Source organism: Aegilops tauschii, chromosome 7 (genome assembly GCF_002575655.3).
Source record: "Aegilops tauschii subsp. strangulata cultivar AL8/78 chromosome 7, Aet v6.0, whole genome shotgun sequence".
Taxonomy (NCBI): Eukaryota; Viridiplantae; Streptophyta; class Magnoliopsida; order Poales; family Poaceae; genus Aegilops; species Aegilops tauschii.
In genome coordinates this window covers 641,825,931-641,850,127 of record NC_053041.3, presented here as the reverse complement: position 1 = coordinate 641,850,127, position 24,197 = coordinate 641,825,931, and the positions used below count along the sequence as shown (strand labels likewise).

The window sequence follows — 24,197 nt, the reverse complement described above, 5'->3', positions numbered from 1 at the left end:
ATGAACACTTTTTAAAAATGATATAAATTATGCTTTCACAATAATGTATGTGGCTTCAGTTTAGCCATCAATCTATCTTCACTAGTGTATTTTGCTTCAGTTTACTATATAATTCGATTTAGCCATCACTCTATTTTCACTAGCGAACACAAAGTCTTGAGTTGGTTGCATCCACTCCCTCCACGTCCTACACACTTTCATCACTCGCACCTGTCAATGTATAATAAAGACCCATGTGAATATGCTTGTCACTAACGCTTAGGAAAGTAGCTAATGCCTAAACGCATAAGAAAAAAAAACATGATGGAGTGGCACTAGATCTGACAATGGTAATTAGTTACCATCTCGTGTTGGAAATCACCCAACATAAGCACCATGAAATGTTCACTTTTATCCTCCGAATTTTTGTAGTTGTATTCATAGCGCAACGTGCATCTTCCACAAGATGGAGACGTCATCTTAGCATGTCCAGCAACAGCAAAAAAAAGTGGAATGTGAAGACATGAAGAGATTTCATATACGGCCTGATGGATCAAGAGAGGGACAGAGTCGACCCCTGTCATTCCATCACCCTGTCATGACACAGTGTGACATCCACACGCCAATTCTCGCGTGAGCACCACAGCTGCCAACCGTCGCTCCCTATTGTCGATTGCCACAGGTGGCCCACCACCCTCTTCCTCCTTCGTGACGTCGTTGCCCATCAGCAGCTCTGACCTTTCCTCCAGGGCTCCGAACATCATTCTCAAGATTGTTGCAAAGGCTCCTATGATGGCTTCCTGACATTCTCTCGCGGTAACTATTTGTACATCTGTAACCCAGTTATCCACACGCATGTTATCCTGTTTACCACTAGTCCACCACCATGGAGACTGCACTATCGTATATATGGTGCCAGTGACATTATGGGAGGTGGTGGTGACATTATTGTGTTCGACATAGAGTCAGAGTCATTCCAACGGATGCGTGGTCCACCCCAGTCATGCCTTGATGGGAAGTTGTTCGAAAAGGAGGGTACACTTGCTTTATTGGCTGGTTTGACTCCAAGTCCAACTTCTATCAATGTTTGGGCGATGCAGGATTACGAGGCTAAAATATGGGCCTTCAAGTACCGGATTGACCAGTCAACGGTGGAGGCATCAAAGAACACTTTATTCAACTTCCTCCAAAAATAAAAGGATAAGATCGTTGCAATCCGCCGTGTAGCTTTTGAGCGACATGGCTCTGCTTAACTAGCAGTCGTTTACAACAAAAATCATGTGCTACCCTACGGTATTGTGAACAATGGAATGAGTTAGTATTGCATCTTGCTTACTCACCACACCCGCCAAGGAAGTATCATTCCAATTCTAGGCCATGAGATGCAAAAAGAGCAGGGACATTAAATTTTTTTTCTCACGAGCTCATATGCATCCTCATGAATAGTAAAACAAAAAAATAGTAAACAAAATCTATAAAATCTGAATTTTTTTATGAATGTACATTAAGAAATACTGAACATGCATGCAAATTTCCATGAAGAAACAACATGTCAATATGCTTCCATAGAAAAAACTACATTGATGCTCCATGTGTTGTTTTTTAATAAAAATTTCACGCTTGTTGAGAATTCGTCAATGTTTGTTCAGTTTTTTATTTCTTTCACTATTGTTTTTGATTTTGCCGTTCACAAGGGGTACATCTAGATGGTCGTGACTTCTGTTTTGCTTTTCCCTTGACATGCCTTTTGTTCGTAGCTCTTTTAACTTGACATCCACTCTCTACACGTCCTACACAGGTTCATCACTTGCAGTTGTCAATATATAATAAAGACCCATGTAAATGTGTCATTAACGCTTAGCTAAGTAGCCAACGCCTAAATGCATAAGAAACAAAACATGACGGAGTGGCACTAATTCTAACAATAGGAAGTAGTTACCATCTCGTTTTGGAAATCACCTAAATGTTTACTTTCATCCTCCGAATTTTTGTAGTTGTATTCATCGCACAGTGTGCATCTTCTACAAGATGAAAACATCATCTTAGCCTGGCCACCTGCAGCAATAAAAAGTGGAATTTGAAGACAAGAAAAAAATTTCATATACGATATGATGCATCAAGAGAGAGAGAGCAGAGCAACACACCAAACAATAAACGGAGGATTACTGGCCGAGATCACACTGAAATTGGAGGTGGGGAAGTCCAAGACAAAACTATGGACAAGATAACACTCAAAAATTAAGACTTGGAACTCTCTCGTCACTTGAAAATATACCTGTTTTAATAATTGTATTTATAACCTCATTAAAAATAATGATTACTAAGCTCTTGATTCAAGCGGTTGTTAGACTAAGTCTTGTTGTGTCTTTCCAGCCGACCGAAGTCGACGGAGTACTATGATGCTGGGAAAGAGAGGTGCAACCCTGCCCGAGGTCCTGCCCGAGAAGTTCATTGAAAAAAATACACATGGGTTGCCGCCGAAGGACATCGGCCGCTGCTGTGCCATCACCATGTCATGACGCGGTGTGACATCCACACCCGGATTCCTGCGTCAGCACCACGACTGCTAGCCGTTGCTCCGCATTGTCAATGGCCACAGGCGGCCGACCACCCTCGTCGTTGCTCGTGATGCTGTTGCCCATCAGCAGCTCGGAACTTTCCTCCGGGGCTTCGAACACCATTCTCAAGATTGGCGCAAAGGCTCCTGTGATGGACTCCTTATATTCTCTTGGGGTAACTAGTTGTACATCTGTAACTCAGTTATCTGCAGCCATGTTCTCTTGTTTACCACGAGTCTACCACCATGGGACTGCACTAGCGTATTTATGGTGCCAGTCACATGATGGGAGGCGGTGGAGACATTATTTTATTCAACATAGAATCATGGTCATTCCGATGGATGTGTGGTCCACCCCATTCATGACTTGGCGGGAAGTTGTTCGACAATGAGGGTACACTTGCTTAATTAGATGGCTTGACTCCTCAGCTAACTTCTATCAATATCTGGGTGATGCAGGATTACGAGGCTAAAATATGGGCCCTCAAGTGACGGATTGACCTTTCAACGATGGAGGCATCAAAGCCAACTTTATTCAACTTCCTTCAAAAAGGAATGGAATAAGTCAGTATTGCATGATGCTTATTCACCACACCCTCCAAGAGAGTATCATTCCAATTCTAGGCCATGAGATGCAAAAACACCAGGGACATTAAGTTTCTGCTCGCTAGCTCATACGCACCGTCGTGAATAGTAAAATAAAAATAGTAAACAATATTTAAAAATCTGAATTTTTCTACGAACATTGACGAATTCCGTACATGCGTGCAAATTTCCATGAAGAAAAAACATGTAAATATGCTTCCGTAAAAAACAAAATTGATGATACATGTGTTGTTTTTTCATGAAAATTTGTGCGCATGATGATAATTCGTCAATGTTTGTTCCAAAAAAATCAGGTTTTTAATTATTTTTTAACTATTGTTTTCGATTTTACTGTTCCTGAGGGTGCATATGAGTTCACGAGTAATCTCTATAGCCTTCATTCTCCACGGGACATATCTTAATGGTTATGATATCTGTTTCGCTTTTCCCTTGACATGCCTTTTGTTCATGGCTCCTTTAACTGTAAGGTACATTCATTTTGAAGTGGACGGAACAATTTTTACATTATATAACATTTTCCTAAATGCAACGTACATTTTCTTCAAACGAGTGCATAGCTTGGAAATGCCACATAATTCTTTTTGAATGGTACTAACATTTTCTGAAACTTGAGTAAACTTTTTTACACAGCATGAACATTTGCTAAATTTGGGATGAACGCTTTTAAAATATGAAATAAATTATGTTTTCACAATGTGGAAGATGCACACTGCGTGATGAAAACAACTACAAAAATTCAGATGATAAAATTAGCATTTCTTGGTGCCTATGATGGGTGATTTCAAACAGGAGATGGCAAGTAATTCCTATTGTTAGATATAGTGCCAGTCCGTCATGCTTTCTTTCTTATGCATTTAGGTATTAGCTACTTTCCTAAGCGTTAGTGACAAGTACATTTACTTGTGTCTTCACTATACATTGACAAGTGCAAGTGATGAATGTGTGTAGGACGTGGAGAGAGTGGATGCACCCAACTCAAGACTTGGTGTTCGCTAGTGAAAACAGAGTGATGGCTAAATCGAATTATACACTAAACTGAAGCAAATTACACTAGTGAAGATAAAGTGATGGCTAAACTGAAGCCACAGACATTAGGATTTTACAACATCCCCATCACGAGAATATTTCTGGGTGATGCAACATTAGGAGGATAAAAAATGGCTTTCAAGAACCGGATTGACCTTCAACGTAGGAGGCGTCAACACTCCTGTAGTCAGCTTATTCCAAAAAGGAAAGAATAAGATCATTTGATTCAACTACGCAGCCATTGAACCACATGGCTATGCTAAACCAGCGTGAGTTGCTGGTCATTTTCAACAAAACACGCTGCTGACATATTGTCACCATTAGAAAGAGTGAGTATTGCATGCCGCTTACTCACCACCGCCTCCAAGAAAGCATCGTTCCAATTCTAGGTCATGAGATGCAAAAAGATGAGTAGACTCCGTTGCCTCCACAGGCATGTCTGAACGGTCATGACTTATGTTTTGCTTTTTCCTTGACATGTAATTTGTTCGTTGCTCTTCTTAAGGGTAATGTACATTGTATTTGAATGGTCTGGAACAAATTTTTTTTAGACAAACATATTTCAAATTGTATAACATTTTTTTTTAAATGCCACGTACATTTTCTTGAAACATGTGTACATCTTTTAATGTCTGACTTTTTTTGATACAAACGTTTTTAAAAAAACGAGCAAGCCTTTTTTACACTACTTGAACTTTTTTAAATATGCGATGAACACTTTTAAAAACCAACTAATTTTTTTTCACAATATATGCATGTAGTATTTTTCTAAATATATAAAAAATAAAAGGACACGCAGCTGGCCCAAAGCAAGTTAATTGAAGGCGACAGAACACGCTCACCGTGCACCGCCGGAGGGAAATACTAGAGACGAGTTCGATCTTCGATCCGCAAAAACCGGATGGGCCATCTCGTACTCTCCTCCATGGCCATCCACCAAGCCGTCCTCATCCAGTAGCCACCGGCGGGATCCCTTAGCACACAACCTACCTCCTCGTCCCCATCTTCCCTCTCGTCGCCTCCTGAACAAGTCGTGGGTGAAGCCGCGCGACTACCAACAACGCGAACAGCGGGGAGGTCGTTCGTCGGGAGCAGAGGCCGTGGTTACAGCGTGCCATCCGGCTGGAGCGACGGGGAGATCGTAGGGTCCTCGTGCGGCCCTCTCGTTGGTGGCGTGCGGTGGTTCTGCGGAGAGTGATGGAATACCTCGACTGTCAGGTAGCCATGGGCGGCGCTCCAGTGTTGACGCCTACAGCGATCTTTGTCGTTCTTGGGGGCTGGGGGTTCGTGCTCCCGTCGGAGGCATCGGCGATGGTTTCAAGGGACAACGACATCGGGTCTGGCCTGGCCGGAGGAGTCCAGGACGGCGGCTCCGAGCGACTTCGACGATGGTCGAGTCGTCGTGACTACGAAGGTAGCACAACAGTGGTGGATGTTGCCTCCATGGCTTGTGTGGTGGGCGTGCTCTGGTGGGCAGTGGGCCATGGATATAGAGCCCGTCCAGATCCTCGTCGTTACGGAGCCGATCTACGCAAATTAGTGCCGATCCAAGTGGCTGCAAATTGGGGAGAAGTGGGCAACATTGAAAACTGAGCTCGGACTTTGGTCATGGCGGGCGATGATGGTGTCTATGTGTCATTACCTTGTTGAAGGCATCGTCAATGCAGTCATTATCTCCTAGCTCGGGTTGTTCTGACGGAAAACCCTTGATCTAGGTCTCCAGATCGAACGATGGCGGTGTTGTTGGTGTCGTTTATCCCTCATGAGGGCATCATTTTGGAGCATATGCTTGCTGGAGTCGTCACGAGGTGGAGCGGTGTGGCATCTACTGCATCGACGACTGTGGGTCTCAGCGGCATGGTGCAGCGGAGTCTTGGCGACGGATGTGTCTTGATGGACAAGCACATGGCAGCGGCGCTGTTTGGAGCCGTGGCGGCATTGACGGCTGGCTGGGAAAGGATAATGCGGATCTCTACCATGGAGATGGGTCAGCTACTCGATTGTAGGGGCGGCTTCGGAAGCGTGTGCATACGATACATGTGTTGGGTCTGCTGGACCGGATGTCCACGCTCGGTACGTCATGTGGGCGGCTCGGCCATGACCTCGGTTCTAGATGGTAGGGACGTGATGGCATTCCCATTGTTAAGTTTGTAGGTGTGGAGTGGTGGGTTCGCCTTGTTGATGTATGTTCTTGTCACATCTTTATTGAATAATTTAATTAAGATGATTGTGTACATCTATCAACGGAGAGGCCAGAGTCAACCTCATTTTCAGAAGAAAAAAAGCAGCTCGCCGCCACCGTTAGACCCTCCGAGGGTCTTGCCTTCCTCTTCCAGTTTACGTTAAGCTATAATGTATTTGTCTTTCACTCTGTCTTCAGTAGTTGTCACTCTGTTCTTAAGTCATGTGTAAACGCCCTTGTAACAGTAATTATCATAACTGATCAATGCAAGAGTCAAGCTTTCTATCAGTTTAATTGCTTCTCTACTTGATTTTAAGCTGCTCGTCTCTTTAGGAGTTAGCCGTGGGTGGACTAAAGTTTGCTTGCCGCATCTTTTCAGCTGACTAGACTCGACGGGCATGATGCCAGACAGTAAAGGTGCCACCCTGCTCAAGGACCTGCCCGAGGACGGCGACGAGATCATTGACAAGATACTCCGTCAGGTTGCCATGCCGCCCAATGACGTTGGTCGCTGCCATGCTGTCATCATGTCATGGCACAGCGTGACATCCACGCCTGCATTCGTGCTCGAGCACCGTCTTCGCCATCCGTCGCTCTCCATTGTCAATGGCCAAGGGCGGCCCGCCAGCCTCATCGTCGTCCGTGACCCCGGTGCCCATGAACAACTTTAGCCTTTCCTCTCGGGCTGCGAACACCGTTTTCAAAATTGTCTCGAAGGCAGCTGTGGTGGCTTTCTTATCGTCTCTCCGGGACACCAGTTCTACATCTGCAACCCAGTTATCCGCGCGCGTGCTCTCCTGCCACAGCCTTAGAGGCAACACAACACCATCGCCGGTTTCAACCACCACCATTCAAGTGGAGAGTATTAGATGCTCTGGGTCTCACACTCACTTGGTTTTTCTAAATCTAACTTATACATCCTAACAGTGGGATTCGACAAGCCAAGGCAGGTCAGAGTTAGAACGCCACTGGTCTCATCGCCATTGGTGGAACATAAGTTACTAAGCGGGCTGCACTTTTCATCCAACCATCCACCGCCGGTCCACCATCGTTGCAGCCTGCACAGGTGTGCTTATGGTGCCACCAATGTTGTGGGAGCCGGCGGAATCTTTATTGTGTTTGACACAGAAGCGGAGTCATTCCAATGGATGTGCGGTCCCACCCAGCGGTGCCATCATGGAAAGTTGTTCAACATGGAGGGGACGCTTGCTTTCTGGGACGGCTCGACTCCTAGGCTCACTTCCATTGATGTCTGGGCGATGCTGGATTACGAGGCTGAAATCTGGGCTTTCAAGTACCGGATTGAATTGTCAACGGTGAAGGCATCAAGGCAACTTTATTCGGCTTCTTCCAAAAAGAAAAGGATAACTGTGTTCAACGATATGGTTGTGCTAAAAGAGCGTGAGCTGCTGATCGTTTTCAACAAAAAGCATGTGCTACGCTGCGATATTGATGGCAAGTTCTTAGGTATTGTGAACATTGAGAGTCAGTATTGGATGTTGCGTACTCACCACCGCCTCCAATAGAGCATCGTTCCAATTCCAGGCCATTCTCCACAGGGCATGTCTGAATGGTCATGGCTCCTGTTTGGCTTTTCCCTTCGCATGCCTTTTGTTCTTAGCTCTTCTTATTTGTACCGCCGGTCTAACATGTCGTTCTGGATGGTCGCGGTAGCGCCCATGCTGTCATGATCATCTTGTTAGTGTCCTGAACTATGTAGTATCTATCTATGGTATTAGAACTGACTATTTATAATTGTTCCTCCCTGCCTCCCAAATTTACTTTAGCTTTGGCATGGTAAGAAATCTCTGGATCTATAGTCATGTAATAGCGTGCAAGTTTCACCAGGTTGCAATTTGATCGTAAATTGCAAGGAATCTCTGGATCTATAGTCGTGTGTTGGGAGTACTGCGTTTTTTGCTTCTTTTTTTCTGCGTTTTTTGTGTAGAAAGAAACTTGTTAAAGATGTGCTCTCCTGGATCAAGATAGATATGTTTGCTTGTATCCGCAAGTCCTGACGCAAAAGGGCAGACCTGAAATATATAGGTACAGTTTGCAGTCTATCTGAAAAATGATTGTTCATCATTAGTAGCCAGCTAAGCATTTTAGGTTTCCAGCCATGAATCATCATTGTTCTTGTCAAACACTCCTCTAGCTTCACACAAGTATGCGGCAAATCCATATCAAATAAGCAACTCTACGAAGATTCGGTGTACCAGGATTGTATCATAGAACCATATCAGTACTGTCTATACTGACACTCATAGCCAGAAGGAACATATCCTGTAGATGCCACAGAAACAACGACGCTACTCCCTCCGTCTTTCAAAGAGTGTACTTCCAACTTTATTAGAGGGTCAAACTATCTTAAAGTTTGACCAAGTTTGTGCAAAAATATATTAATATTTGTGAAATCAAATAGGTACATAATGAAAATATATTTTATCATGAATCTAATGCTACTAATTTGATGGCATAAATGTTGGTGTATAATTGTAGAAATACGGTCAAACATTAAAAAGTTTGACTTTCGAAGAAAGTTGGAAGTACATTCTTTAAAGGACGGAGGGAGTAAGCCATAAGAGGATTCTTGGAGCTGAGGGTACACCCAGTTCTAAACGAATCCTTGCAAAAATGTCCAGAACATCTGAAAAAGTGATCTCACAAGCTTCTCTAGATGAATCAGATTAAACGGTGACTAGTCCCTGGCCAGATACTTCAGTTCACAGCAACCAGCAAGAAAGAAACAAGGAAGAAAGAAAGATGCTAAGACACGACAGAACAAACTCAGCAAACTTCCGATATCCAATGGATTAATCGACCAACTGACGACAATTCATATAATACAAGGTGTAAAGAATGTTCATAGCATGATCCAACCCTAGGTACCAACAGAAGTTTTGACATAGCTTACGAGCCCCATATATTGGACTGAACGTAACGAGTTTTGACGTAGCTGACGAAGAGACTGTAGCAAGAAGTGTAACAGTAGTTATTGACAAATGCGCGAGTTTTCTGCTGCCATGAGTCCAGGAATTCAGCAGCCAGGTTGATCTGGAGAAGGGCATGTACCTGTTACAGATAATACAGAAAAGATTCAGCTACGTAAAGGTTACCACAAGCAAGAGGGACAACTGTGTAAAGAAAGCGAAACAAGAAGATGGGTATGGGCATATATAGAAGTAAACATAAATAGCACATGATTTCTATACATATGCTCCAGATTTGATAAGGTAAAAGGAGAACATGAGAAACAATCAATGTTGAAGAAAGAATGCAAACAATACAAACACACTGGAATCAGAGGAAGATTTCCTAACTGAATGCGTGATGGAGATAGCTTACTTGTTTAGCAATAGTATTCGCATGACAGAATTTCTTGGAATGGCAGCAATTATCATGTAATTACACCCAAATAATTTAAGATGGAAAGAAGTAGCACAAACAAGTACTACATCAAGAACACACAGAGGAACAGATTTTGGAAGTATAACCAACTCATACAAGTCTAATACATACTAAAACGTGTGCATTTAGACCCCCAGTTTATGGATACTAGTTTGAAACCCATGATGCTTCTAATTCGAACAGAAACAAGTGTCTGGAATATCCAAGCCAGCATCTACGACATTGTGAATGTTTGCGTGGATTGGAAACACCCATTATACAATGAACAGTTCTACACACACTAATCAACCAATCAAGTAAAGTCCTTGATATCATGACTGCTACTAGAACTGCATATACAATGAACTGCAACACTTGGTAACCTGTAAACAACAATTACTATCTCTGGTATATTATTATGACAGGCATTAGTGATCTCTGCTCCGTCCTTGATGTTATGACTGATACTAGTTGCTGAAGAAAGAATGTAAACAACACAAACACAATGGAATCAGAGGAAGATTTCCTATCTATATGTGTGATGTAGATAGCTTATTTGTTCAGACACATAACATAATTTCTTGGAATACAGCAATTATTATGTAATTACACGCAAGTAATTTAAGATGGAAATAAGTACCATAAAAAAGTACAGCTAGCACACACAGAGGAACAGATTTTGGAAGTATCACTAACTCATACAAGTCTAATACATACTAAAACCTGTGCATTTAAACCACTAATTTCTGGATATTACTTTGAACCCATGCTTCTAATTCCAACTGAAATAAATGTCTGGAATATCCAAGCCAACATCTACAACATTGTTGATGCTCACGTGGATTAGATATACCTATTGCCAAGCAAGCAAAACCTTCTGAAAGGATAGGATCATGTAGGCTCTAGTGATCTCTTATCTGTCCTTGATATATTATGACTGCTACTAGTAGAACTGCATATACAGTAAACTACAACACTTTGCTAACCTGTAATCAACAATTACGATCCAGCGAATTTTCATGGAAAAACACTCATACGTTCATGAAAATTTACTGAACATTTTTCCAACAGGGTGAACCCCTTTCCATTAATTTCTCAATGGTGAACATTGTACCTTACACAGAAATTTACAGAACATGACCAACTTGTATATTAATTTCAAAACGGGAGAAGTGATTATCAACTCAGAAACGTAGCAGAAACTGTATGCTAAGTATGACTAACTGATACGAGTCTAATGCATACTAAAACCTAGGCATCTAGTAGACCACAAATTTCTGGATATTAGTTTGGAACCCATGATCGATGCTTCTAATTAATCTGGATATTTCAGGCTCCAAATCCACACGAAATAAGCATCTGGAATATCCAAGCCAACATGTACAACACATTGTTCACTTCTGGATTTTCATGGACAAACACTCATACATTCATGAAATTTACTGAACCCATATGTCAATTTTGAAACAGAAGAAGTGATACCAACTCATATGTCAATTTTCGAAACAGGAGAAGTGATTACCAAGTCAGAGATGTAGCAGAAACTGTATGCTAAGCTGTTGTAGCTGGGATGTTGTAGCGACTGCGCAAGCCGTCGATAGCTCTGGCCACAGACTTTGCCATCTCAGGGAGGGTCACCTTGCACACTAACCAGTGCCAACCAAGTCAGTACTAAACGATAGACCACTGCCATAGTGGCTTGAATTGAAGACTGAAATGAAGTAAAATTCAGAAGAGATGTCTCTGGTCAGTGGCTGCAGTACCACGAGACGAAGACGACTGCACCTCTGTCATCAACTTCTTGTACGATGCCTGCAAGGAATCCACACGGACAGTAGGATCGCAATTTCAGGCTCCAAATCCACACGAAATTCAGGATCAAACATGGATCAAACACCGACAGTACCTTGATCTCGTCGGCTTGCTGGGAGTAGTTGTCGATCATCTTCTTATGCTCCTTCTCCGCCTCCTCCGCCATCTGCACGCAGCTCTGCGTCTGCATCTGAAGTGAAGAGCACACATGGAAGGGGATCCATCACAATCACATCTCAGGATCGATCGATCGACGCGCTAAGGAAGGATGGCAAAGGGGATGAGAGAGGTGGTCAGTCACCTTGATGCGCTTGGAGATCCGGGAGTGGGAGGCCTCGAGGTCACGGGCGTTGTCGGCGTGGAGCGCGTCGAGGCGGCGCTTGAGCGAGTCGAGGCCCGAGGCGGCGAGGCCCCTCAGGTCGCCGACGGTGGACACGGAGGCCGGCGCGGAGAGGGGGGATCTGGCCTTGGGCGTCACCAGCGAGGCGGGCGAGAGGAAGCCGCGGCGGACTCCGACGACGGGGGAGGGGGAGGGGGACCCGGCGCTGGCGTCGGACGGCGAGGAGGCGCCGGAGAGGGAGTCGGGGCTGGGCTTCGGCTTGGGCTTGGCCCTCGGCCTCGCCCTGACCCTGGGCTTGGGCTTGGAGGCGGAGGGGAGGGCGACGGGAGAGGGGGAGGGGGACCCGTCGCTGGCGTCGGACGGGGACGAGGCGGCGGAGAGAGAGTCGGGGCTGGGCTTCGCCTTCGGCTTGGGCTTGGCCTTCCCCCTCGCCCTCGGCTTGGGCTTGGCGGCCGCCTTCCTCATGGCTCTGACTGAGTCCGCGTGGGTGGATGAAGAGGAAGAAGAATGGTCTGCTTCTGCTCTCAGATTTTGAATTTTGAACGCGAAGTAGCACTGTGGGTAGAGGGGAGGAAAGCTTTATATGGCTGGAATTTGAAAATTTCGTCGCTCGGGTGGCTAGCAGAGCAGGTGAAATCGCTGCCCACTATAGTGGCCAAACGGGCCAGCCTAAACCGGCCAGCCCGCAAGCACGCCGGCACGGCACGGGCTAAACGGGCCGTGCCCGGCACACAGCACGCCTTGGGCCGTGCCTGGGCACGTGTGCCGGCACGGCACGGCCCGTTTATTTTTATATATAATTTTCAGAATATATATATATATACCAACAGGCTGAAAAAATGCGGCCCAACGTGCTAAACGGGCCAACATGCCTGCCCGTTTACTAACTGGGTCGTGCCTGGGTCTGGAGGCGTAGCACGCGGGCCGGCACGGCACGGCCCGTATAGTAATCGTGCCCTGGCGGGTCGTGCCGGGCCAGGCACGATTACGATCGGCCGGGCCGGCCCGTTTGGCCAGGTCTGCTGCCCACCAAGGTAGACCTGACCAAGTGGGCCGGCCCGGCCAGGATTATACGGGCCTGGCATGGCAAGTACATGGGCCATGCCGGGCCGGTACGCGTGCTGCCCTCCCTTGCCCAGGCAGAGCCCCTATGTTACACGGGCCGGCACAGCAGCCCGTTTGGTACGTGTGGCACGAATACATGGCAATTCCGAAAGTTTTTTATAGCAAGTTTAGTGACGTGGTCGAGGATAACAATTTTAGTTGCCAAGCATGACAACTTCCTTTTCGGCTGGCAAGTTTTTTTTTGTTTTTTCTTTTCAAATGACAACTTTAGTTCTAAAAAAAGACAGGGCCAGAGTGCTTCGTGCCACACGTGCGGCACTTATCATTTGGATAAAAATAAGCCACTAAAGACCATAGGTCTCATTTTTAAATATTAAATCAAGTATTTTTGCACTGGTGCTTAGAGCATCTACAACCGGGGCCCCCATATGCTCCCCCTCCCAAAAGTCTAGGCAGCCTACCCAGTCACCGCCAGGTAGAAAATTGCACCCGGCGGTCCAATAGACGCCTCCTCCAGTTTAGGTGAGGACGCATTCATGGCGGACGAAGTCTGGTTATTTAAGCCCAATGACAACCCTGGCCTGTCCCATTCCCATCCCTCCTGTCTGCACTACCGCTTCCCCCTACTCTTCCTATTCCACTTTGAATCTAAGGTCCGCCAGCTCCATATTACCTATCTGCCATCAAATTTATCAGTCCCTTCGCCAAACTAGTGCATTATACAATTGACAACTATACTAGGTGTGTTAAGGGCACATGAGACTTCTTGTATCTTAGTGCATTATACAATTGACAACTATACAACAGAAGAAAAACATGAACTGACACTAGGCACTGAATTAATATGTTAGTCAAACAAAAATCAATGCCAAACGTGTTCAAAAGTGATAGCAATATAACATGAATCATGCAAAAACTATCGATACATTATCAGTAAGCCACCGAGGAGCAAGACGTCGTAGACAAGATGGTTGTCATAGAGTTCCTAGAGGACAAATGGCAAGGATTATGTCATCCAACACGTGCTCACAATGTCCTATGACATGGACATCATGGATGTTGCCCGTCACCATGCCAACGGTGTGCCGCGGTTGCGCCAGTCCAAGCTACTACGCTCATTTTGTTTTGGTATTTAGGCCTATATGTGTTTTGACCCATTTTTTGGATGTGTCAGTTTTGGCCCACTAGGCCTATATCAATCTTGGCTCATTAGGTATGTATCACTTTTTGCCCATTGGACCGGGACCTATTTTGGCCCATTGGACCAATATCTATTTCCAATTCATTGGTGATCATACTGTTTCGACCTATTGGGTCGATGTTGTATTAGGACCACTAGACCCTTGTTGTTTTCTCCTCATTGGGCTTGTTTTGCTCATGTCAATCGGTGACCCATGTCATACCAGTGTTAGCTTCTAGGAGGCCAATCTATTGGAATAAATTATATCAGAGAATGTAGTTTGATTATTACATAATCTCAAAAATTAATAGTTTCTTTTACATCCTTTGGGTCTACAACAACAAGTTCATGCACACACAACCCAGAGTTCACGATATAATCATCAATATAATCACCATTTCATCTAGGATTTGGCAAGTGGGATTACCTTGGGTTTTCATGGCAATTAGTTAACAATCCAGTCAGTTTTTGTTTGCTTTTTTTCAATTCATCCCCCTTTTGATGGGTTTGGTGAGTACCATGTCTGGTTGCGTTGTTTGCTTCCTCAAGATGTCAACTTCATCTCGAAGAACAACATCACCCTCTCTTTCAGCCATTAGTTGACCTCAATAACATCAACATTTGTCAAGTCACGATACAACATTGTGCTTGTGGCACTACTTTGGGAGGATCCTGTGTTCGGAAAGACCTCGGTATTTGATCTTGAGGCCACCTGTTATGTCATTGGAGCTTTGATTGGATCATGAATAGTTGAATTTAGCAAATGACCAGCTCAGGCAAGAAGTTGCAACAATAAAGCAGTTCAACAAATAAGTTTTTACAAGGTAAATTACACATGAACTGTGTTGCATCCTACAATTAGACACAATCAGGATATTTATGTACTTTCAGTAGTTAGCAGATATGACTAGCTTGTTGGGAAACGTAGCATGCAATTTCAAAAAAGTTCCTACGCTCACGCAAGATCTATCTAGGAGATGCATAGCAACGAGAGGGGGAGATTGTGTCTACGTACCCTCGTAGACCGAAAGCGTAAGCGTTTGACAACGCGGTTGATGTAGTCGAACTTCTTCTCGTTCCGACCGATCAAGTACTGGTATGTCTCCGTCGTATCTATAATTTTTGATTGTTTCATGCCAATATTATACAACTTTTATACACTTTTGGCAACATTTTATATGATTTATTTGGACTAATCTATTGATCCAGTGCCCAGTGCCAGTTCCTGTTTGTTGCATGTTTTTTGTTGCGCAGAAAATCCATATCAAACGAAGTCCAAACGCGATAAAAATTTACGGAGAATTATTTTGGAATATATGTGATTTTTGGGACTTGGAATCAACGCAAACGGGGGCCCATAGTGACCACAACCCACTAGGGCATGCCAGGGGGTGCCCGGCGCGCCCAGGTGTCTTGTGCTCTCCTTGAACGTCGGTTGGGGCCCTTCTTCTAGCGCAAGAAAGGTAGTTTATGGAAAAAATCGTGTAAAAATTTCAGCGCAATCGGAGTTACGGATCTCCGGGAATTTAAGAAACCGTGAAGGGCCAGATCTGGGGAACGCGAAATAGAAGAGAACAGAGATGGAGATCCAATCTCGGAGGGGCTCCCGCCCCACCGCCGCCATGGAGGCCATGGACCAGAGGGGGAACTATCCTCCCATCTAGGGGGAAGGCCAAGGAAGAAGAAGGAGGAGGGGGCTCTCTCCCCCTCTCTCTCCCGGTGGCGCCGGAGCACTAGTAGGAAAAGGGGCTTTTACCCCGGTTCATAAGGGCCTTTAGTCCCGGTTCTAGAACCGGGACTAAAGGGTCGTTACTAATGCCCTAGCCCTTTAGTCCCGGTTCTTACACGAACCGGGACTAAAGGCCGTCCACGTGGCCGGTGCGGGGAGCCCAGGCAGGAGGGCCTTTGGTCCCGGTTGGTGCCACCAACCGGGACCAATAGGCAGGGCCTTTTGTCCCAGTTGGTGTCACCAACGGGACCAATAGGCATCCACTCGTCAGCAGTTGGCAGGAGCTGAGGTTTTTGTTTTTTTTGAAAGGGGGTGGTTTAGGGGTTTTGGGGGGTTAATTTAGGTGTTTCATATATTGTGTTAGCTAGCTAATTAATAGAGAGAAGTGTCCTCTCTTATCTCCGTGCTTGGTCGACGCTACGTACTATATACGTATGGAGAGGAGTAGAGACGCTAGCTAGTAATCAAATGAAGGAAACAGAAGATCGTCATGAACATATGCATACAGAGAGAAGTGATATCGACCACCTCTCCTTCTCCGAGATATTGGTCGAACAACAAGTTCTCGTATATCTATCCGACACTACCGGCTACATATATACAATAATTATCTCTTACAATACAATCTCCTAATTAAATTGTAGGAACACAGGGTCCACATAGTATTCTACGTTTTCAGCGATCACGTGGTCAAGGAAGAATGCCGCCAATTCCTCTTGAATTCCTCGCATACGATCTTCTGCTAGGAGTTCATCCCGCTTCCGAAACATCTAATTTGAAGAAGGGGGTCAATACATATATATATATATGAATAAATGAAACTCAACACAAATGATGGTAAAAAAATAAAATTGTGAATATTATTGCTTATGCACTTCATATTGTTCTTCAGTGTAGCCCCGCTCACAGGTCGTGTAGCGGATGGACTCGCAAACGTAGTATCCACAGTAATTATTCCCGGGTTCCTGCCACAACCACTTTACAAGAAATAGAGGTCAATCAAACTGATAAGCAAGCATGCTAAATGGTATTGATGAAACTAGCACTTCAATCACTAGGAGATGCCCGGAACATGCTACTATAGTACTTACTTTCGGGTGTTTAAATTGCAGCTTCTTCGGCAGTCCCGGAGCTTTTTTGGTGAATTTTCTCCAAACCCTGTCAGACAAAGAAAACAATTACTTGATATCAGGAAATGAACAAAGTTGCTGATATGGTGGATAATGATCGATTTAACTTACTTCTCGAGCATTTGAGTCATGTTCGCATAGTCCTGGGGATCTTTTCGTCTCGAGTCTAAGACGGTTACTACTCCCTGCTCAAGCTTAATCTCTAGGAGAATATAGTGGAAGCTGCGCATGCATGCATAAGTCATCAATTACATTACCATAACCTGGACTAATAAGGGAAACCGAATATGCACAAGACAGTAACACTCACTTGAAGTTGTAAGGAAAGAGTATTATATCTTTGTTTTGATTTAATACCAACGATTGTAGCAAGTTGGCCTCGGCTTCTTTGGGATGTTTTTCAACCGTATATGCATCTATGAGATTTGTGTTATGAACCCAATATCACCGATTTGTTTTTTCTTCAATTCGGCGATCTTCAATCTGCATAATATAGTGAGGATAAGTATAAATACATGCAATGAAAGAGCTGACCTATATAGAGAGACTTAATGACAGAAGTAGTACTACTTACAGACAGTAGCAAGTGATCGTTGTTTTATCGAGGGCCTTTTGATTGTAAAACTGGAAGAAATCCTCAAATGGAACAATCAGCAGATCAATTCCAACAAGGTCATGCTCCAGTTTAACTCTCAGCGTCAAAGTATCCATCCCATCAGACTCTCTGCAGGTTTTCATGTACCAATCATGTAGTCTTCGCATCATCGTGCTTAGAGATCTTTCATCTTTGATGAGAGGCTTCCCGTAATGGTATTTGTGTTCGTCCACCTCCATGATTTCATAATGTACATCGTCGGGCAGGTAACCTCCAAGATTGCTATAACCAGGCACCATACTCGGATCATTAGCGACGATGTCTTTTGACACCTTGAGCGGGGGGCACAATTGGTTCGCTTGTTCGCCGAGCTGGGCAATTTTTTTCCCAGCTCGTCGTTCTTTCATCCTTTTATCACTGACAGTACTTCCCAACCGCTCCGCTTCGGCATATGTCTTTGCAAGAACGCGCTCATAGTTGCCTCTCGGCGGAGACTTTGGTGGTTTTGTCAGGGCAGCCAGAGTGCGCTTTGCTTTCACCGGATTTACCTTCTCCTCCGGAGGTGGATGTTTCTTTGCTTTCACCCCTTCAAAGAAGTTCTTCACTTAGGCTCGCACGATCTTCGCGTTCTCCTCCTCGGTCCTCTCGTATGGTAACTTCTTTGGAGTCTTCAGAGAAGGACCGAATCTGTATTGCCTCCGGCCTCTGGCAGCTGTACTGCTAGACGCCGGCAGAGCAGACGGAGCGGCTGCGGCTGTCTTCTTTCCTTGCTTACGAGGTGGAGGAGAAGGACTACGACGCGCCGGAGCAGCCGCAGCGGCGGCGGGTCTCTTCCGCCCTTGCTGACGAGGCGGAGAAGGAGGAGGCTGGCTGCTCTGGCGCGCCGGCGCTGGCGGAGAAGGAGGCGGAGTGCCGCCACGCGCCGGAGAAGGAGGCTGAGTGCCCTGATCACTCGCCGGAGGAGGAGGCGGAGGAGGAGGCGGAGTGCCCTTACTCGCCGGAGCCGTCCAGTTCGGAAGCTTGATGAGCTCCTTCCGCCATAGGCACGGAGTCTTCAGAGCTAAACCCAGCCGAGTCTCCCCTTCACCGGTAGGGTGGTCAAGCTGGAGGTCCTCAAATCCCTCTGTTATTTCATCCACCATCACCCTAGCATATCCTTCTGGAATCGGCCGGCAGTGGTAGGTTGCACCGGGTTCAGTAGGTAAAACAGAGCCAACAGCCGCCTTGACTTTGAAGTTCTGTCATTCCGCCATAAGGTGGCAATGTTGAGACTCCGTGATAGCATCCACGGGGTAGCTAGCAGGAGCCGCATGCTCCAGCTGAGGCAGCTCGGTGGAAGCCACGCTGCTTCTCCGCTGAGATGGCGGTGTAGCTTCGGGGGTAGTTCCGGCATCTCGATTGCCGTCTCGTTCCTCTAGCGCTTGAACCCTTTCGTGCAGCTTCTGAATTTGGATCTGCTCCACTTTTTTCCTCCTCTCCTGGGTTTTGTAACCGCCCGCGTCCGGAAAACCAGCCTTCCACGAACGGAGCCTGGCGTGCCTCGTGTCCGTCCAGGGTGCTCAGGATTCCCGAGGGCCATTGTGAGCTCGTCGTTCTCTCTGTCTGGAACGAACGTCCCTTGCTGCGCTGCATCGATATAGTGCTTAAGCTTCTTGACGGGTATTGCAAGTTGCTCGTCCGTCCAACGACACCTCCCTGATACAGGGTCCAAGGTTCCGCCAGCCCCGAAGAACCAAGTCCGGCAACGGTCTGGCCAGTTCATTGTCTCTGGTTCGATCCCTTTATCAAGTAGACCCCTCTCAGACTTGGCCCACTTAGGCCGGGCTTTGAGGTAGCCACCTGACCCCGTGCGATGGTGAAGCTTCTTCTTCGCAGCATTCTTCTTGTTTGTCGCTGACATCTTCTTACTCTTTTTCGATGTCTTGTGGGCCACAAATGCGGGCCAGTGATCTCTGATCTTCTCATACCGGCCGACGAATTCTGGTGTCTCTTCTTTGTCGACAAACGTTTTCAGCTCATTCTTCCACCTCCTGAATAGGTCTGCCATCTTCTTAAGAGCATGAGACTTGATTAATTGCTCTATAACTGGCTTCTCCGGATCCTCCTCTGGCGGTAGGGTGAAATTTGCCTTCAGCTCAGTCCAAAGATCATCTTTCTGCATATCATTGACATAAGACACCTCAGGGTCTTCCTTCTTAGGCTTATACCATTGGTGGATGCTGATCGGGATCTTGTCCCTAACTAGAACCCCGCACTGAGCAGCAAAAGCATCCTTTGTCCGGAGGGGTTCAATCGGTTGGCCGTCGTGCGCGATTGTTGTGATCTCAAACCTTTCATCCGAGCGCAACTTTCTCTTCGGGCCTCGTCTCTTTACCGAAGTTGTGCTCGATCCGGAGGGCTAGAAAAAAGAAGAAAGACGAGTGTTAAATAATATGTGTACATACCAAAACAATGAATGCATCAATTAGCTAGTCAGCACAGGCTTAACTAATATATTTACCTGGCCGGACTCTGTTCGGTCACCGGAGCCGTCACCACGGGCTCCTTCTTGCACCAGCATTGGGTCACCGGAGCCATCATAATCATGTCTTTCCTCCTCCACTCTTCGATCACCGTAGCCTGCTTCTTCACCCTGTTCTTCCAGACCATCATTGTCGTTAAGATACGACAAGATATCACCTCCAGCTAAGATTATGTCCCCCAACACCTCTTCTGCTTGCTCATCTCGTCCGTGCACCATTGTTTCTGCAAATATTACAACATGGCAATTATTACACAAACATGACAGCAGGTGGATATATTAGTGCAAACGTAGACCTAGCTTATTCCGGGTTTGGGGTGGCCTAGGCAACGCTGCAAGGGTAGGGGCGCGGCGGGAGGGGGTAGGAGACCGACATCGTTTTTTCTAGGGTTTGGGTGTCCTCGAGAGTTTTGGTCGAGCGAGAGGGCCGGGGGGTGCTCCCGTGGTATAAGTTATCACGGTCGAGAGGGGGTATACATATCGACCGTCTATCATGTCGAAGTTATCTAGGAGGGAGTTATATATATCGACAACGACGACATACATACACGGGAAAATAATGTTATCGGGGAGGGGGTATATCGACCCCCCCCCCCCCACGTGTTGAAGTTATCGGGAGGGGGTTATGTCAACAACGACGACATACATAGACGGGAAAATAATGTTATCGAGGAGGGGGTATATCGACCCCCCTCGTGTTGAAGTTATCCCCCCTTGTGTTGAAGTTATCGGGAGGGGGTAATATCGACAACGACGACATACATACACGGGAAAATAATGTTATCGGGGAGGGGGTATATCGACCCCCCCCCCACGTGTTGAAGTTATCAGGAGGGGGTTATATCGACAACGACGACATATATACACGGGAAAATAATGTTATCGGGGAGGGGGTATATCGACCCCCCCCCCTCGTGTTGAAGTTATCGGGAGGGGTATATATCGACGACGACAGACCCGATAAAACATAAGAAAATGAAGAAGAAATAAAAAGAGGAGAAGAAGAAAGGAATAGAGGAGAGGATTGAAGAAAAAAAAGAAGAAAAAAAAGAGGAGAAGAAGAAAGGAATAGAGGAGAAGAAGAAAAAATAGAATATTTTCTATTTCTTCTTCTTCTCCTCTATTCCTTTCTTCTTCTCCTCTTCTTTTTCTTCTTTTTTCCTCTTCTTATTTATTTCTCCTCTTCTTCCTCTCAGCTTCTTCTTTCTTTCCTCTTCTTATTTTCTTCTTTCCTATCCTTCTTTTTCTTCTTCTTCCCTTCCTAGCTAGATATATAAAACTTTTGTAAAATTGTAACTTTTGCATATATAAAACTTTTCCATGGATCATCATTTCTCATATATATCGAATATATATCCATTGTCATATATAAAAACTTTCTATATATGAACAAAAAACTTTCTATGAACAAAAAAACATTTTTGACATATATATTCATACATTTTGAACATCTACATACATACAAAAAAAATTGTTCACATATACATTATAGCCACATACACATATACATCACATATGAACAAAAAAATTAAACTAATAAAAAAAAGATATAGCCACATATGAACAAAAACATATAGCCACATACATACACATATACACTATATATATGATCAAAAAAATTAAACTAATAAAAAACAGAGCCGGGGCGGCGGCTCTCACAGCGGGGGCAGCTAGGACGATGGCGACGGCGGGGGCGGCGAGGGCGCCGGCGAGCACGCGCGGGCCGGGCAGGGGGCTCGGGGCGCCAAGGCGGCGCGCGCGAGCAGGGGAGCACGAGGCGGGGCGGCGCGTGGGGGCAGGGCGACGGCGACGAGCACCGGGCAGCGACCCGTCGAGGCAAGGGCGCGGGGCGACGACGACGAGGAGCGGGTGGCGACGGCGAGCACGGGCAGCCTGGCGGCGTCGGGGGCAACTGGCGAGGGATGATCTGAAAATTTCCCAAGTGTTGGCTTATATAGGCACACCTTTGGTCCCGGTTGGTGGCACCAACCGGGACCAATGCCACCCTTTAGTCCCGGTTGGTGCCACCAACCGGGACGAAAGGCCGCCGCTTCCCGCGGCCAAAAGTTTAGTCCCACCTCGCTAGTTGAGAGGGGCTCAGAGTGGTTTATAAGCCCCACTGCGGCTGCCCTCTCGAGCTCCTCTCAAATGCAGGCTTACGGGCCTAATGTCACACTGTGCTGTCTGTGGGCCTATTGGGCCTTCTGCGGGCCTGAATCCTGGCCCAGGTTGGGTTTCTAGTCGTATTCAGGCCCTGGTGGCCCAATAGGTGGCAGTTTTTTAATTTTATTTTTATTTATTTTACTGCTGCTATTTTTATTTATTTTACTGCTGCTATTTTTACTTAATTTATTAAGGTTTATTTATTGTAGTTACTATAGTTTATTTTTATTTTATTTTATTAAGGTTTACGAGCTGTGGGAGGGACGAGGGGTGGCGACGTGCTGTGGGACACGATGCAGGGGCCGAGGAGGGAATTTAGGGTTAAGTTTTTATACGGGAACGGTTAGACGGGCTTTAGCGGGCTTTCACCGGGCTTGTGGGGTTTTACCAGGTCATCGATGAGAGTTTCTAAAAATGTCATTAGAAATCCGTCATGGATTAACAGGTTTCTTGTAGTGATATGTCGAGCACAATGAGTGGTGATCCTCCGGCCTCCCACTCACACGCAGCCGCCGCCGCCCTCCCGCTCGCTCGCCGCCGCCGTCGTCACCAGTCCCGGCCATGGCGCCGCCGCTGCCGTCGTGCCCCTGAAGACCTATTCATCTTGCCTGAAGGTGATCCTGTGTCAGATCCTCCACTTAACCCGCGTGGACCGGCTCGTGGGTCACTGACAGTGGGTCCCTTGGGCCCACTGGTCAGGTTTGACCAGTCGCCCCCGCCTCCTTCCTCCTCTGGCCGAACAGAGGCGGGGCTCCAGCGATCAACGCCGGCGAACGGCGGCTCCTCGCGGGGTCCTGAGGGCGGGGATGGATCCGCCAGGCCGGGGCGGTCCTCCCGGTGGTCGAGGAGGTGGCGGGGATGGAGGGAGTCGCCGGCGGCGAGCTCCGCGGCGGACGGCAGCTTCGGGAGGTTTGGGGCTTTGGCCTACGGTGGTTCCCCGACGCAGCTGAGGGTTTGGGCGGCTCCGCACGGTCGAGGGGAGGAGGATGGTGGTGCTATACGGACGGGGGGGGGGGGCTCTGGTTGCGACTGAATGGACCGGAGGGCGGCGGCGGCTATACTGGCCGGAGATGGGGAAGAAGACCCTCCCTGGTCGATTGCCTGCTATGGGGGTGCTAGGTGGGGTGGCTTGAGGTCGCCTGAGGGACTGGACGGACTCGGGGGCTCCTTATATAGGCGGCCGGAGTCGGTTCCAACGGCGGCCGTGGATAAGAACGGCGAACCGCCGTTCTCTAGCCTGCAGGACGTCATGGCGGCGACGGGCACTAGTGGACGAGCTCGCGGATAAGCTTGGACTGCTCCAGAGGCGAGCTGGCGAGCGGCTGTGGCTCGGGCGGCGCCGTCCATGGCAGGGGCCTGCTGTGGCCGGCCGTCGTGCCCCTGAAGACCTATTCATCTTGCCTGAAGGTGATCCTGTGTCAGATCCTGCACGATACCTCATCACTACAACACGTCGGCGGCGGTGTATGAGGCGTCCATTGCCCTGGTGGCGCCTTCAAGGGAGGACGCATGATCTTCAAGGGAGGACAGGCCATCAGATTCATCCACTTGGTAGCGTCTTTGTTCATCCAGGTTTAACGATTCATCTTTTCATTATCTAGTCTCTCAGGGATGTCAAACGTACCCTCAACAACTAACGTCAGCATTTATTTTGTTCTGTAGTGAACCCCCTCGATGAATGCATGTCTGTTGCCGTGGCTAGAGAAAATTCTACATATCCACATCCTGATAACCAACAAGATAAGTAGCAGCTTTGATATGGAGGTATTTTCCTTCACTGCGTGTTTTTTCTTTGTGCCCTTTACTATACTGTATTAGCATTTGCTAAATTGCATTGAGAGAATAGGACGGCACAACAAGCTAGGGCTTCAAGAAAACCAACCAAATTCCTTTTTTTGGATCAACCAACCAAATTGCTGTAATAG

At 46.6% G+C, this 24,197-nt stretch overlaps 1 protein-coding gene and 1 pseudogene across 1 annotated transcript; one reads left to right on the top strand and one right to left on the bottom strand.

Moving 5' to 3' along the window:
* Nucleotides 1-6,751: 6,751 nt before the first annotated feature.
* Nucleotides 6,752-8,041, top strand: LOC109753646 (uncharacterized; annotated as a pseudogene).
* A 1,096-nt stretch (nt 8,042-9,137) lies between these two features.
* Nucleotides 9,138-12,418, bottom strand: LOC109753647 (uncharacterized). The gene is made up of 5 exons (XM_020312560.3): nt 11,851-12,418; nt 11,644-11,739; nt 11,501-11,549; nt 11,260-11,383; nt 9,138-9,422 (listed from the first exon to the last, which is right to left on the bottom strand). Exons 1-4 carry the CDS (start codon nt 12,352-12,354, stop codon nt 11,289-11,291), a joined length of 744 nt encoding a protein of 247 aa, XP_020168149.1. The 5' UTR covers nt 12,355-12,418; the 3' UTR covers nt 9,138-9,422; nt 11,260-11,288.
* Nucleotides 12,419-24,197: the final 11,779 nt, after the last annotated feature.